This window comes from Silurus meridionalis, chromosome 19 (assembly GCF_014805685.1).
Source record: "Silurus meridionalis isolate SWU-2019-XX chromosome 19, ASM1480568v1, whole genome shotgun sequence".
NCBI classification, from domain to species: domain Eukaryota; kingdom Metazoa; phylum Chordata; class Actinopteri; order Siluriformes; family Siluridae; genus Silurus; species Silurus meridionalis.
In genome coordinates, this window is record NC_060902.1 from 6545895 (window position 1) to 6561043 (window position 15149).

A 15149-nucleotide genomic window follows, 5' to 3' on the forward strand; every position below is an offset into this window, starting at 1 on the left:
CATTCTAAAATAACAATCTCCTATGACACTTTGTTATAAACCTGCCCAGTGCACAAGACATGTAGTGACATTTTTGAAGACAAAACTGGAAAATGAAATGTTCCCCAAATATTTGTACACTTTTACAAAGGTGAATGAAATTAAAATTCAGAATTAACATTAAACAGTAAATTATATGGCAAAAACAAGAAACCAACACAACAACAACCAAATGACAAATAATACTAAGAATTACAAATACTTGAATGCACATATGGTACTAGCACTAAATGACCACTCATTTAGTGCTCATATGAAAATTATTGAATTGAGATCATATGATTTGGATCTTACCTGATTTGCAATCTTTGCCATATCTTCCAGGCTCACACATTTCACACGCTGTTCCATGGAACCCTTCATTGCACAGACACTCTCCACTGCCCAAAAGGCCATCCAGGCATTTGCCATTGTTCGAACACCAGTTGTCCACAGTTCCAGGACATTTAAAACAGTCATGTCCAAAGTATCCAGGGCAGCAGGTATGATCCTTGGAAAAACACACATTCCAATATATCATGGTATAACATGATTTGTACATGGATATTGATATTTTTATAAAAAATGATTTGATCTCCTGTGTAATATTCATATGAACATATCTACTGTATCTACAATGTTAAAAGTCATCCACCTCTAAGCACAATGATAGCTGAATCATCAGATATTATTCTATTGGGCAGCTAGTTTTTAACATTTACTCTGCTAAGAAAGGACTTTTCTGTTTAGTGGCAAAATAAATGCAAACTGTATTGTCATCTGTTACAATAGTTACAAACGTTTGCAGGGGTTCTTTTCACAGGTTGTCTTTTTAAACAATATTTTCTGTGGGGAAATACATCAGGACAAAAAATGTCCTGATTTGATTACACTGTAAAAAGCATGTACAGCCAGATGATTTTTGGAGGATGATCCGATCTCATGTAATTTGTGCTATGTGCAGCTACACTTATCTTTTAATAGGGTCAAATCTACCACCACTGCAGACATGTTAAAGAGGTTTGGTGGAATCTGGTAGGAGCTGCATTTTATGTGGTTGATACTATACTGTTCATCTACTTTGAAAAAAGATAACATAGCTTAATAATGTCACTTACATCATGTAGTGTATATGAAATTATGAATATATGTATTTACTATAGATTATTTTAAAAAATTATGACCGGCGTCCGTTGCTAGAATAATCTCAGACACATGTGCAAGAGTTAACTAGCAAATTTTAAATGTAAAACACCAAATGTGTCATAACTGATGTTGAGGATTATGTTCATTAATAATTTTACCAACATTTCACTGATTATTTATAAGCATTGCCGATATACAGACAAATTATACTGATAATCTTACCTTTGCAGTTTCTATGCAGTCCATCTTGCAACCTGCCACTAATTTCCTCTTTTGTCTTATTCTTTTAGTATATTTACAGTTGGACTTCATATTTAAAGGGAATGCATCCTTCACCTAAAACACATTTGTATGTTCAATTCAATTCAGAGTTCATGTCATTACATAAATAAGAATGCTTAATGTAAGAAAATTTCAAAATATTTCTTTTTACAAATAAGTTAGGCATGCTGATAAAAACTGTGCAGTTACACTATTAGCAATTGACATGTAATACAAAGTATAAGTGATATAGATAATATGCTTTGGAATTCTCATTGTATGAAAAAAATTGTAACATGGAATCAGCAATGATGTGATTACTGTATATAATAAGAAATTGGATAGAAATCAGAATAACCAGTTAAACATACGCCTAACTTAAGTGGCCAGCGTGTACCTAATCTCACTATCTATTATACCAGGTACACCTACAATATAATGTAGGTCACAATGAGGGAAACAATTAATTGCTACCTAATTTGACAACTTAGCTTTACCTCAATGAAAAGTGACCGTAAGAACATAAAAGCACCATTCACCAGATATTATTTGAATAATAAGCCATTTTCAGCCCAGTTGTGATACCAACACAGTAATGATGTTTTTCAGTGTGGCAATTTAAGATATGTAAATAGAGTTATGGTATAGTTATAGGTAGCAGATTAGTGCCTGTCGCTCAAAAATCTAAATAACAACAAAATATTAGAATGATCAAATACAGGACATCAGAATGTACAATATTTGAGGCCTACAGACCAGAAATACTGTACATTTTGGTTTCATGACATTGATTCAGGATCTCCTGGCTGCAATTCATTAAGCTGTTGGTGCATGATAGGATAAGATGTTTTGTATGATGTGTTACTGTATTAGTTAATAAATAATACTGGTAGAAATCATGCTGGTAAATTTAACCACATTTGCACTGATTGATGTTAACTAAACTTACTCATGCACAACATATTGGCAACATGCAGCATTTCTCTATTTCAGTGTTTGCCATTTTTCTCATTTGTATATCACATTCAGGCTTTTGATTCTAACTGGCTATTTTACCAGGTGCACCTACTATATTCACTGTAGGTCACGTCTTCAAAAGACTGATTATGCTAATTAAGATTTTCATCAAAATTTCACTGATTATTCATGAGCTAGTGATAATCTTACCTTTTGATTTAGCTAGTGATAATCTTACCTTTTCATTTAGCTTTTGTTAAATTATGTGTCCTTTGACAGTAAGACTTCAATTTATCAGACTGCTTTTACTATCCCTGTAGTTTTTAATAATACTTCATTTAAGTTCTGTGAAATAAAAGTAAATGTTTATGTGGAATTGGTCATGGTTAAGGTATGGGCCTGCTGATTGGATTTCTAATTCAAATCAAAGTACCACTTAACCCTAAGAATTTATTCAAGTTATACAGTATCTATGGACATGCTTTCTCCTTATACAGATGTTCTCAACCAAACAATATCTGGTTATTGGTGGTCCCATGAAGGTCCTTTCCTTTTAAGGATGAGGCAGTACATCTAAATAGTAGCACAGTCAGTTTAAGGTACATAAAATTATAAAAAGATGTAAACTGCTGATGTATTTTGGATAGAATATAATCACTGTAGATAATGTTATTTACTGAGCAAAATGTTATTCCTTAAATAGATGAATAAACACTTATGAACAGCCGATAGATACTAAGGCAAAAGCAGCCTATAATGACTCAGCTCTGTAAAGCATTCTGTATCTTTCCTCTGGGTCTTCTGAACTATATGTTCCTTTTACTAATCTGCCTGATTCCATCCATGATGGCCTGATAATTAGCAGCAGGCACAGGTGTGTTGAGATAGAGGCAGCAGTGGGAGGCATACAGTCCCCTAAGACTTAAGAACTAAGAATAAAGGCCATGTATGTTCTAATGAAGCAGGGGATTTGGAACAGTGGGGTGTTATCTTACAGGCTTGGCGCCGTACGAGCATTTGGGAGCCGAGTCGCAAGGACCACACCTTCCCTGTGTAGGAGGATCAAACATAAGCAACATAAGATATTTTTATTAAAATCACTGCTGACAGTTTGAATTAGTGAAAAGTATGTAGCTGCATTTTGTTATGATATTTAGATGACATTTTATGGTACACTTTATCTGATTATAACCAAAACATACAACCTAGACTTATACTCTTACTCTTTTATTATTTCATGAATAAACAAGTACCATCCTTTTTTTAATTTTGATGTTCTAAATCATTACAGTTCTTGATTCATTTTATTTAAAACAAATGAGGAACCTGACCTCATTAAAAATGTCAAATAATGACGGTGTGTTTGAATTTTTTCCAGTTACATACAAGTGAACTTGTACCATTAAAAAAATGCAGTAATACTAACTTTACCCATTAGCCCAAACCTAATCTTCTGTATATTTTTAGAAGTTTGCAACAGTGAAATTTAATTAAATAAAAGAAGTCCAAGAAGAGAGATAAGTCGTGAATTCTTTACATTTAGATTCAGTTTTTAAACTTACAAATGCTCTCATGTACACTTCTTTGTTGCAGTAGTTTTTGTGAATCACTAAAACCTGGGAGATGGTGATCATGGCACCATGCCTTAGCTCTGTGAAGATTCCATCCAGTGGAACATCATTAATGAGTGTCTAAAGAAGAAGAAAGTATATTCAGTAGTATTTCTAATAGAATCCCAAATCCCAAAAGTTGCTGTGGAAAATGTCAATAAAAACAGAATGCAATGATTTCCAAATCTTATAAAGTCATATGTTTTTCAAAATAAAACAAAAAATATCAAATGTTTAAACTAAAGAAACATACTACAAATATTAAAAAAAAATATATAATATATAGAAATATACTACAAATACATAAAATTATATATAATTTTATATAAAATGTATATATATATATATATATATATATATATATATATATATATATATATATATATATATATATATATATATATATATATATATATATATATATATATATATATATAATTTATGGAAAAATATGTTTAAAACTGAAGAGACCAGTTGCTGAAGTTTTGGGAGAGGAATATTGACCCATTCATGTCTGATACAGGATTCTAGCTGCTCAACAGTCTTGGCTTTTTTTTTGTTGTATTTTTTATGACATGCCAAAATTTTTTCAAATGGTGAAAGTTCTGAACAGCAGGAAGGCCAGTTCAGCATCCAAACTCTTAAATTTTCCATGCTAATAAATGCAGTATGCAGTTTAGCACTGCCTTGCTAAAATATGCAAGGCCGTCCCTAAAATAGATATCATCTGGATGCAAACATATGTTGCTCAAAAACCTGTATATGCTGTTCAGGATTAGCTGTGCCTATCCAGATTTGCCCATTTAATGCACCCCCATTTAAATGCAGTTATGCACCTCCATACCATCAGAGATGCAGGCTTTTGTGCTGAGCGCTAATGATCCTTTCATTGTAAGTCTGGAGGACACAGCGTCAATGGTTTCCAAAAAGAATTTCAATTTAAAATTCATCTACCACAGAACAGTTTTCCACTTTGCCTAGGTCCATTTTAAATTAGCTTTGGCTAAGAGAAGACAGCGACGTTTGCTGTCATGTTCACATAGGGCTTCTTTGTTGCATGATAGCACTTTAACCTGCAAACTGTGTTCATAGACAGGGATTTCTGGAGGTGTTTAATGAGCCCATGCAGTGATTTCTATTTCAAAATCATGCCTGTATTTAATGCAGTGCTGCTTAAGGGGCTGAAGATAATAGCATCCAATATTGATTTTTATACTTGTCCCTTGTACAAAGGAATTTCTTCAGATTGTTTGATTTCTTTTATGATATTATGTACTGTGAACGGTGAGAAGCATGTAGATGTTTAGGAGAGATGGAAGTGGAGTTTTTAGCAAGATTGTTTAATAGGATTTTGAAAAAGTGAGAGGATGCTTGAGAAATGGAGAAGGAGTGTGCTGGTACCTATTTTTTTAAGAATAAGGGAGATGTGCAAACCTGCAGTAACTACAGGGAAATAAAGTTGATCAATCACACCATGGAGTTATGGAAAAGAGGAGTAGAAGCCAGGTTAAGAGAAAAGGTGACCATCTGTGAGCAACATATGGTTTCATGCCGAGGAAGTGCACTACAAATGCAATATTTGCTTTGAGAATGTTAATGAAGAAGTGTAGAAGGTCAGAAGAAGTTATGTTATGTGTTTGTGGATTTAGAGAAAGCGCAGAGAGAGCCGAGAGAGGAGTTGTGGTATTGTATGAGGAAGTCAGGTGTGTCTGAGAAGTATGTGAGGGTGGTGCAGGACAAGTATGAGGACAGTGTGACAGCAGTGAAGTGTGCAGTAGGAACAACAGACTGGTTTAAGGTGGAGGTTGGACTGCATCAAGTGAACTTGTACCATTAAAAAATGCAGTAATACTAACTTTACCCATTAGCCCAAACCTAATCTTCTGTATATTTTTAGAAGTTTGCAACAGTGAAATTTAATTAAATAAAAGAAGTCCAAGAAGAGAGATAAGTCGTGAATTCTTTACATTTAGATTCAGTTTTAAACTTACAAATGCTCTCATGTACACTTCTTTGTTGCAGTAGTTTTGTGAATCACTAAAACCTGGGAGATGGTGATCATGGCACCATGCCTTAGCTCTGTGAAGATTCCATCCAGTGGAACATCATTAATGAGTGTCTAAAGAAGAAGAAAGTATATTCAGTAGTATTTCTAATAGAATCCCAAATCCCAAAAGTTGCTGTGGAAAATGTCAATAAAAACAGAATGCAATGATTTCCAAATCTTATAAAGTCATATGTTTTCAAAATAAAACAAAAATATCAAATGTTTAAAACTGAAGAAACATACTACAAATATATAAAAAATATATAATATATAGAAATATACTACAAATACATAAAATTATATATAATTTTATATAAAATGTATATATATATATATATATATTTGTAGTATATTTCCTCAGTTTAAACAATATATATATATATATATATATATATATATATATATATATATATATATATATATATATATATATATATATATAATTTATGGAAAAATATGTTTAAAACTGAAGAGACCAGTTGCTGAAGTTTTGGGAGAGGAATATTGACCCATTCATGTCTGATACAGGATTCTAGCTGCTCAACAGTCTTGGCTTTTTTTTTGTTGTATTTTTTATGACATGCCAAAATTTTTTCAAATGGTGAAAGTTCTGAACAGCAGGAAGGCCAGTTCAGCATCCAAACTCTTAAATTTTCCATGCTAATAAATGCAGTATGCAGTTTAGCACTGCCTTGCTAAAATATGCAAGGCCGTCCCTAAAATAGATATCATCTGGATGCAAACATATGTTGCTCAAAAACCTGTATATGCTGTTCAGGATTAGCTGTGCCTATCCAGATTTGCCCATTTAATGCACCCCCATTTAAATGCAGTTATGCACCTCCATACCATCAGAGATGCAGGCTTTTGTGCTGAGCGCTAATGATCCTTTCATTGTAAGTCTGGAGGACACAGCGTCAATGGTTTCCAAAAAGAATTTCAATTTAAAATTCATCTACCACAGAACAGTTTTCCACTTTGCCTAGGTCCATTTTAAATTAGCTTTGGCTAAGAGAAGACAGCGACGTTTGCTGTCATGTTCACATAGGGCTTCTTTGTTGCATGATAGCACTTTAACCTGCAAACTGTGTTCATAGACAGGGATTTCTGGAGGTGTTTAATGAGCCCATGCAGTGATTTCTATTTCAAAATCATGCCTGTATTTAATGCAGTGCTGCTTAAGGGGCTGAAGATAATAGCATCCAATATTGATTTTTATACTTGTCCCTTGTACAAAGGAATTTCTTCAGATTGTTTGATTTCTTTTATGATATTATGTACTGTGAACGGTGAGAAGCATGTAGATGTTTAGGAGAGATGGAAGTGGAGTTTTTAGCAAGATTGTTTAATAGGATTTTGAAAAAGTGAGAGGATGCTTGAGAAATGGAGAAGGAGTGTGCTGGTACCTATTTTTTTAAGAATAAGGGAGATGTGCAAACCTGCAGTAACTACAGGGAAATAAAGTTGATCAATCACACCATGGAGTTATGGAAAAGAGGAGTAGAAGCCAGGTTAAGAGAAAAGGTGACCATCTGTGAGCAACATATGGTTTCATGCCGAGGAAGTGCACTACAAATGCAATATTTGCTTTGAGAATGTTAATGAAGAAGTGTAGAGAAGGTCAGAAGAAGTTATGTTATGTGTTTGTGGATTTAGAGAAAGCGCAGAGAGAGCCGAGAGAGGAGTTGTGGTATTGTATGAGGAAGTCAGGTGTGTCTGAGAAGTATGTGAGGGTGGTGCAGGACAAGTATGAGGACAGTGTGACAGCAGTGAAGTGTGCAGTAGGAACAACAGACTGGTTTAAGGTGGAGGTTGGACTGCATCAAGGATGGGCTCTGAGCCCTTTCCTGTTTGCAGTGTTGATGGACAGGTTGATAGAGGGGGTCAGACAGGAGTCATGGGTTATGATGTTTGCGGATGATATTGTGATTTGTGGTGAAAGTAGGAAGCAGGATGAGAAGAGTCTGGAGAGGTGGAGGTACGCGTTGGAGAGAAGAGAAATGAAAGTAAGTAGGAGTAAGACAGAGTACATGTGTGTGTATTAGAGTGAGGGCAGTGGAGATGTGCACTTGCAGGGAAAAGAGGTGGAGAAGGTGGAGGAGTTTATGTTCCTGGGGTCAAAGAAATGGAGCGTGTGTTAGAGAAGTGAAGAAAAGAGTGCAGGCAGGGTGGAGTGGGTGGAGAAGAGTGATAGCAGGAGTGATTTGTGATAGAAGGGTATCTATGAGAGTGAAAAGGGAAAGGTTATAGGACTGTGGTGAGACCTGCGATGTTGTATGGTTTAGAGACAGTGGCATTGAGTAAAAGTCAGGAGGTGGAGCTGGAGGTTGCAAGGAGGAGGTTTATGGATGTGGTGAGGGAAGCCATGCAGGAAATCTGGTTTGAAAGAGGCAGATATAGAGGACAGATTAGTATGGAGACAGATAATCCACTGTGGCAAACCCCTAATGGGAGCAGCCGAAAGAAGAAGAAGATGTACAGTGGATGATGAGATATTCAAAGTCTTCGCAGTTTTATTTTGAGGAACATTATTCTGAAATTGTTCCAAAATAGTAAAATAAAACATTTCCTCTGTTTAAACACTTGATATGTTCTCTACTGTGAATAAAACATGGGGATAATAAGATTTGCTAATCATTGCATTCTGTTTTAGCTTACATTTTACACAGCGTCCCAACTTTTTTTTTTCTACATACAGTATATTTCTATACTTTAAACAGTTTTATTTTATACTGAAATAATTAACTTCAAATACCTTATTTTCTCTGTTTGAATGAAACATTATTTGATATTCCTTTCCAAGGAGTGTTGTTTTTAACATCCCATCAGTCAAGTGTTCAGGGAAAAGCTGCTCTCTTGGTATGACATGATATTTCACAATGTTTTCAGTCTATTAGAAGATAAACAAATCAATTGCTATAGTACAAAATACAAAATTACTAAATACATAATTATTTCTAATACAACAGGAACATAGAAAATGACATGTGAAATATCAAATCATTTAAAAGCTCACCAGTTGTGTAGAATTTGTTTGCTCAAGGTAATCCTTGATTGCGTTGTCAGATGGAACAAATACAGTGAAGTCCCTTGTTGTGATGCTTTCTGTTAAATTGTAAAACTAACAAAAAAAAAGAATTGTGTTCTTTAAAAGTGCATCATTAATCAGTTATTAATAGTGAATTTGCGAAAGATTCATTTTTTATAATATAAATATTTATATGATGTTTTTTATATTATATGAAATTATAATTATTATATAAAACAACTCCGAATCACTCGAGACAAATAAAATGATTTACCCAGGGTTATTTTAGTTTTTTCTATATTACAAAATTTAATTTTTATTTCATTTCAGTTTTGGCATTTTAGGCTATTTAAGTTCAGAGCATAAATAGTTTTGATATAATTTTCATCATTACTTTAATTTATTTTAGTACATATATTCTAATATCCAATATATAAGAAAAGCCTTTATATTTGTGTTTTGAATGTGTTACTGACACAGTAGAACAAATAATGTAATGATGATTTACTGTACATTTATTACACCCCACAAATACTATTAAACATATAGAGCTTAATAAATTCAAATGCTGTCTAAAACTGGTCTTTATTTGCCATACATATTTTAAAAATATCTCTTTGCAAATTTATAAAAATCAAACTGATAAAAAAAAAAAAAAAATAAATAAATAAATAAATATATATATATATATATATATATATATATATATATATATATATATATATATATATATATATATATATATATATATACACACAGACAGTGAGGAAAATAAGTATTTAAACACCCTGCTATTTTGCAAGTTTGCAAGTTCTCCCACTTAGAAATCATGGAGGGGTCTGAAATTGTCATCGTAGGTGCATGTCCACTGTGAGAGACATAATCTAAAAAAAAAAAATCCAGAAATCACAATGTATGATTTTTTAACTAATTATTTGTATGATACAGCTGCAAATAAGTATTTGAACACCTGTCTATCAGCTAGAATTCTGACCCTCAGAGACCTGTTAGTCTGCCTTTAAAATGTCCACCTCCACTACATTTATTATCCTAAATTAGATGCACCTGTTTGAGGTCGTTAGCTGCATAAAGACACCTGTCCACCCCATACAATCAGTAAGAATCCAACTACTAACATGGCCAAGACCAAAGAGCTGTCAAAGACACTAGAGACAAAATTGTACACCTCCACAAGGCTGGAAAGGGCTACGGGGAAATTGCCAAGCAGCTTCGTGAAAATAGGTCCACTGTTGGAGCAATCATTAGAAAATGGAAGAAGCTAAACATGACTGTCAATCTCCCTCAGACTGGGGCTCCATGCAAGATCTCACCTCGTGGGGTCTGAATGATCCTAAGGAAGGTGAGAAATCAGCCCAGAACTACACGGGAGGAGCTGGTCAATGACCTGAAAAGAGCTGGGACCACCGTTTCCAAGGTTACTGTTGGTAATACACTAAGACGTCATGGTTTGAAATCATGCATGGCACGGAAGGTTCCCCTGCTTAAACCAGCCCATGTCCAGGCACGTCTTAAGTTTGCCAATGACCATTTGGATGATCCAGAGGAGTCATGGGAGAAAGTCATGTGGTCAGATGAGACCAAAATAGAACTTTTGGGTTATAATTCCACTAAACGTGTTTGGAGGAAAAAGAATGATGAGTACCATCCAAGAACACCATCCCTACTGTGAAGCATGGGGTGGTAGCATCATGCTTTGGGGTGTTTTTCTGCACATGGGACAGGGCGACTGCACTGTATTAAGGAGAGGATGACCGGGGCCATGTATTGCGAGATTTTGGGGAACAACCTCCTTCCCTCAGTTGGAGCATTGAAGATGGGTCGAGGCTGGGTCTTCCAACATGACAATGACCCGAAGCACACAGGCAGGATAACCAAGGAGCGACTCTGTAAGAAGCATATTAAGGTTCTGCCGTGGCCTAGCCAGTCTCCAGACCTAAACCCAATAGAGAATCTTTGGAGAGAGCTCAAACTCTGTGTTTCACAGCGACAGGCCAGAAACCTGACTGATCTAGAGAAGATCTGTGTGGAGGAGGCCAAAATCCCTCCTGCAGTGTGTGCAAACCTGGTGAAAACTACAGGAAACGTTTGACCTCTGTAATTGCAAACAAAGGCTACTGTACCAAATATTCACATTGACTTTCTCAGGTGTTCAAATACTTATTTACAGCTGTATCATACAAATAAATAGTTAAAAAAATCATACATTGTGATTTCTGGATTTTTTTTTTTAGATTATGTCTCTCACAGTGGACATGCACCTACGATGACAATTTTAGACCCCTCCATGTGGGAGACCTTGCAAAATAGCAGGGTGTTCAAATACTTATTTTCCTCACTGTATATATATATATATATATATATATATATATATATATATATATATATATATATATATATATATCTGCTTACTTCTCCATTATAATCAGGTTAGCATTTAAAATATATAAATACTAGGTTTTGTTCTCTGAAATTCTAATTTGTGTGGTGATTGTTTTTGTTAACTATAATAACCTTATAGTTATAAACAATTATAAGAAATAAACAATTATCCTATTTTTTTTTGTAGCTCTCTGGACTCAATTATTGATATTTTTGAGTGATCTAATGTGTTTCTCAGCCTGCTTCATTACCAGAGATGGAAAGTAATAAAGTAGAAATACTTTGTTAATGTTCTTTAATAGATTTTCCGGGTATCAGTACTGTTCAGACAACTTTTTACTTTCATTCATTATAATTTTTACACAAATATCTGTACTTTCTGCTTTCAAACCAGGCTCGTTACTTTAGTTTTAATCTATTTGGTGACATGATCAATATTTTTGCTTTTTAATTGTGCACTGTTTTCAGCCCATCAACATATTTTTTGTCATTACATGCTTTTTCAACCTTCCACTGGTGTATCATTTCTTGTCGCACCAGGATTCATCATGCACCACAGATGTAGGCTAACATGAGGCTAACGTGGTTGTTCAGCCTGGATACATTCTTTAAATAACAAAATTAGAAATTCTTTTGTATTAATATAATAATATGATGTGAGGTCCAGTTACCAGCATGACAGTAAAAAAATGTAGGTTGTGCATGTCAGAACCCAAACTTCTTGAGTTGTTTTAATACACACAAGGTAGTGGCTATTAGTGTGTGTATAAACTGGTGTGTGTGTGTGTGTGTGTGTGTGTGTGTGTGTGTGTGTGTGTGTGTTAAGTTTATTATGTACATAACTTGGCTTATGTGTTTTGGCGTGTACAGATTTGGGTCTTTTTTTTATTAGTTTGTGTGTAAACTGGAGTGTGTGTGTGTGTGTGTGTGTGTGTGTGTGTGTGTGTGTGTGTGTGTGTGTGTGTGTGTGTGTGTGTGTGTGTGTGTGTGTGTGTGTTAAGTTTATTATGTACATAAATTTATGTGTTTTGGAGTGTACAAACTGGGGTCTTTTTTTTTTTATTAGTTTGTGTGTAAACTGGAGTGTGTGTGTGTGTGTGTGTGTGTGTGTGTGTGTGTGTGTGTGTGTGTGTGTGTGTGTTTACCATTACTGCTTTCCTGAAAAGGCTTAAAGAGGGGGTGTTACTGAGGACCTCCATCAGTTCAGGGGGAGGAGGGGGGAGATCAGCAATGTCTGGTATCAGAACCTGATATAAAACAAACGATATTTAATGCAAGGTGTTTTTTTCAATGAAGCATCTCAAAACAAATCTAAAATACAGTTCAGCATTAGACTTCAGCACTAATAAAGAACAGTATAATCCCATGTACTCAAATCTAACAGCATTTACATTTTTGCTGTATTTATAGAGTAAACTGTAGGTTGCAGTAAGAATACGATTGCACATCATTAATTATGCTGTTTTATAAAAAAAAAATACAGTATATAATAGTAGCAACCAACACAATTATATAAAAGTCTAAGCTAAAATAAACTAATAAATAGACACAGCAGATTTTCTAAATTTAGTTATTTTTTCCTGAAATGACAAACTAAGTAAAAAAGCACACTCTTTTCACTTCAACAACCTTTAGAAGAGTCATTTGCAGGCAGATGTTATGCAATGTTGTGCAATTATTTAATGCACAAGATTAGTTACAAATCATTTGACTGTTTAGTGTTCGGAATAACGCAAGTGTTTACATCATGCCAAGAAAAAAGGACATTAGCCATGACCTCAGGTTAGAGTTTTGGAAAACTGCATTTGAACAAACTACAAAAGGTCTGGAACAATATCTTTCAGAATGTTAAGACCAATGTGGAGAGGTTTGGTCATTACGCACAGCACCATGTTTTGGGAAAACAAAACACAAAATATCACCGAGCCACAGATCTTGGGAAACATGCAGTCATTAAGACAATGAACTTCATTTATAACAGAATGTTTTTGAGAGAAATGTGAAGCCATCTGCCAGCAGCTTAAGCTGGCCCAAAATGTAATTATGCAACACGAGAATGATCCCAAGCATAGCAGCAAATCGACATTTAAACGGTACATGAGGAAAAAAAATAAAGGTGTTGAAACAGTCCAGACCTTGACCCAACTGTAATGCTGTGCTGGGATCTTAAGAAAGTAATAAATACCCTGTTTTCATGTACCATAACAATGTTAAACATGAATAAAAATTAAGAAACTTCACATTGCTGTTGCTAAAGGTTTGTCTTCATGTTGCTGAAATGTAGGGTGTACTTAGTTTTTCCCACCTTAATGTTTTCAGAATGTTGGTTTACCTTATGGGGAAGAATTACTACAAATTAAAATTTGTTTCATTCTCACTTGAGGTGTAGGTACCAGAGTGACATTATCAAAAACAGGACTTTCCTCCAACACAAAAATACAAAAATATCTTTTGAGGGAGGCTGCCAAGAGACCGACAGCAACATTAGAGGTGCTCCAGGAATAAAAAAGGGAAAAGTAATTTCCTGGTTACTACCTGCATGTGACAACAGTCTTAATATACTTAATATTCTTCACACGTCTTGGTCTATGCATTTGCTATACACTTCAAACAATTGCAAAATGTGATCAAATATAATGTTTGTGTGCATATTATGAACAAGACAGCTTATTACTCAAAGAATACTATACCCATGGTGAAGCATGAACCAAATGGCTTAGAAAAGGAAGGAGATCACGTTTTTTTAAAGAATCCAAATCTAAACCCTATCAGATAACTATCAAATGGCCTAAAATCAAAGAGATTTTCTTTAAATTTTATACACTGGGATCATTTTTTTTCCAATTAAGAGTAGAATAAATATGGGAAACCAAGCACTTTGTTGGTAGACCATTACCCCAAAAACAGTGCTAAAAGCAAGCAAGCTTATGTATTATCATCATATTTAAAAATCAATATACAAGTTTAAGAAAATCAACAAATTATAATAAAATTATGTAATTACTTTATTGATGATGTGAATGAACCCATTAATTGCCTGAAGATCTGGGACAAGAATCGCAGCATTATCAATCATAAGTTCCTGAAGAAGAAAGCACACAGTTTCATACATTGCAGTGAAAAAAAGAATGTAAACACATTTAAATTATCAGAAATGTAACATTTCTTACCTTGTTTTTAATTGTAACCTGCCATTTTGTCTTGAACTTAGTCTGGACTGTTTTGTTGACCTGCTTCTTCAAGTCATCATAAGTGTAAATGCCATCCAAAAAGTGAGCTCTGAAACGAAAACACAAACACCGCACTGTTTAGAAAATGAACAGTGCTGCAAAGTAACTTCATTTCCTGTCATGCTGAAATTAAAATCCTCTAAATGACCACTAATCAAAGAATCAACTGAGAATGAATTTGTTGAACTCTTTAAGCATTCAGTTCCACCAATAATAAATTGTCAGAATTGGGTCATGTTATTAGGTAACATGCCAATACCCACCACTGATAAAATAATCGAGTAATTACTATTTGTTACAGTACTTGCGTATTATTTTTTTAGATTGAACCTTTATCAAATATTATTGAATTATATAAATATATTGTATACATCTTTTATTAGATTTGTTTTACCCCTTACTTTTCTTTTTAACCTTTTCCTTTTTTTTTTGTCTTTTTTGTAGTTGCAGTT

The 15149-nt window shown here is 34.2% G+C and overlaps 1 protein-coding gene across 1 annotated transcript in view; it reads right to left on the bottom strand.

Moving 5' to 3' along the window:
- Positions 1–15149, bottom strand: part of stab1 (stabilin 1) — an 85293-nt gene that overhangs the window by 43566 nt on the left and 26578 nt on the right. The window contains exons 30-38 of the mRNA XM_046874903.1: positions 14638–14746; positions 14472–14549; positions 12613–12714; positions 9056–9160; positions 8795–8929; positions 3945–4073; positions 3378–3431; positions 1387–1500; positions 334–529 (exon numbers count right to left, since the gene is read on the bottom strand). Of these exons, the coding sequence (XP_046730859.1) occupies positions 334–529; positions 1387–1500; positions 3378–3431; positions 3945–4073; positions 8795–8929; positions 9056–9160; positions 12613–12714; positions 14472–14549; positions 14638–14746 (1022 nt within the window). The remainder of the gene's footprint in view (positions 1–333; positions 530–1386; positions 1501–3377; positions 3432–3944; positions 4074–8794; positions 8930–9055; positions 9161–12612; positions 12715–14471; positions 14550–14637; positions 14747–15149) is intronic.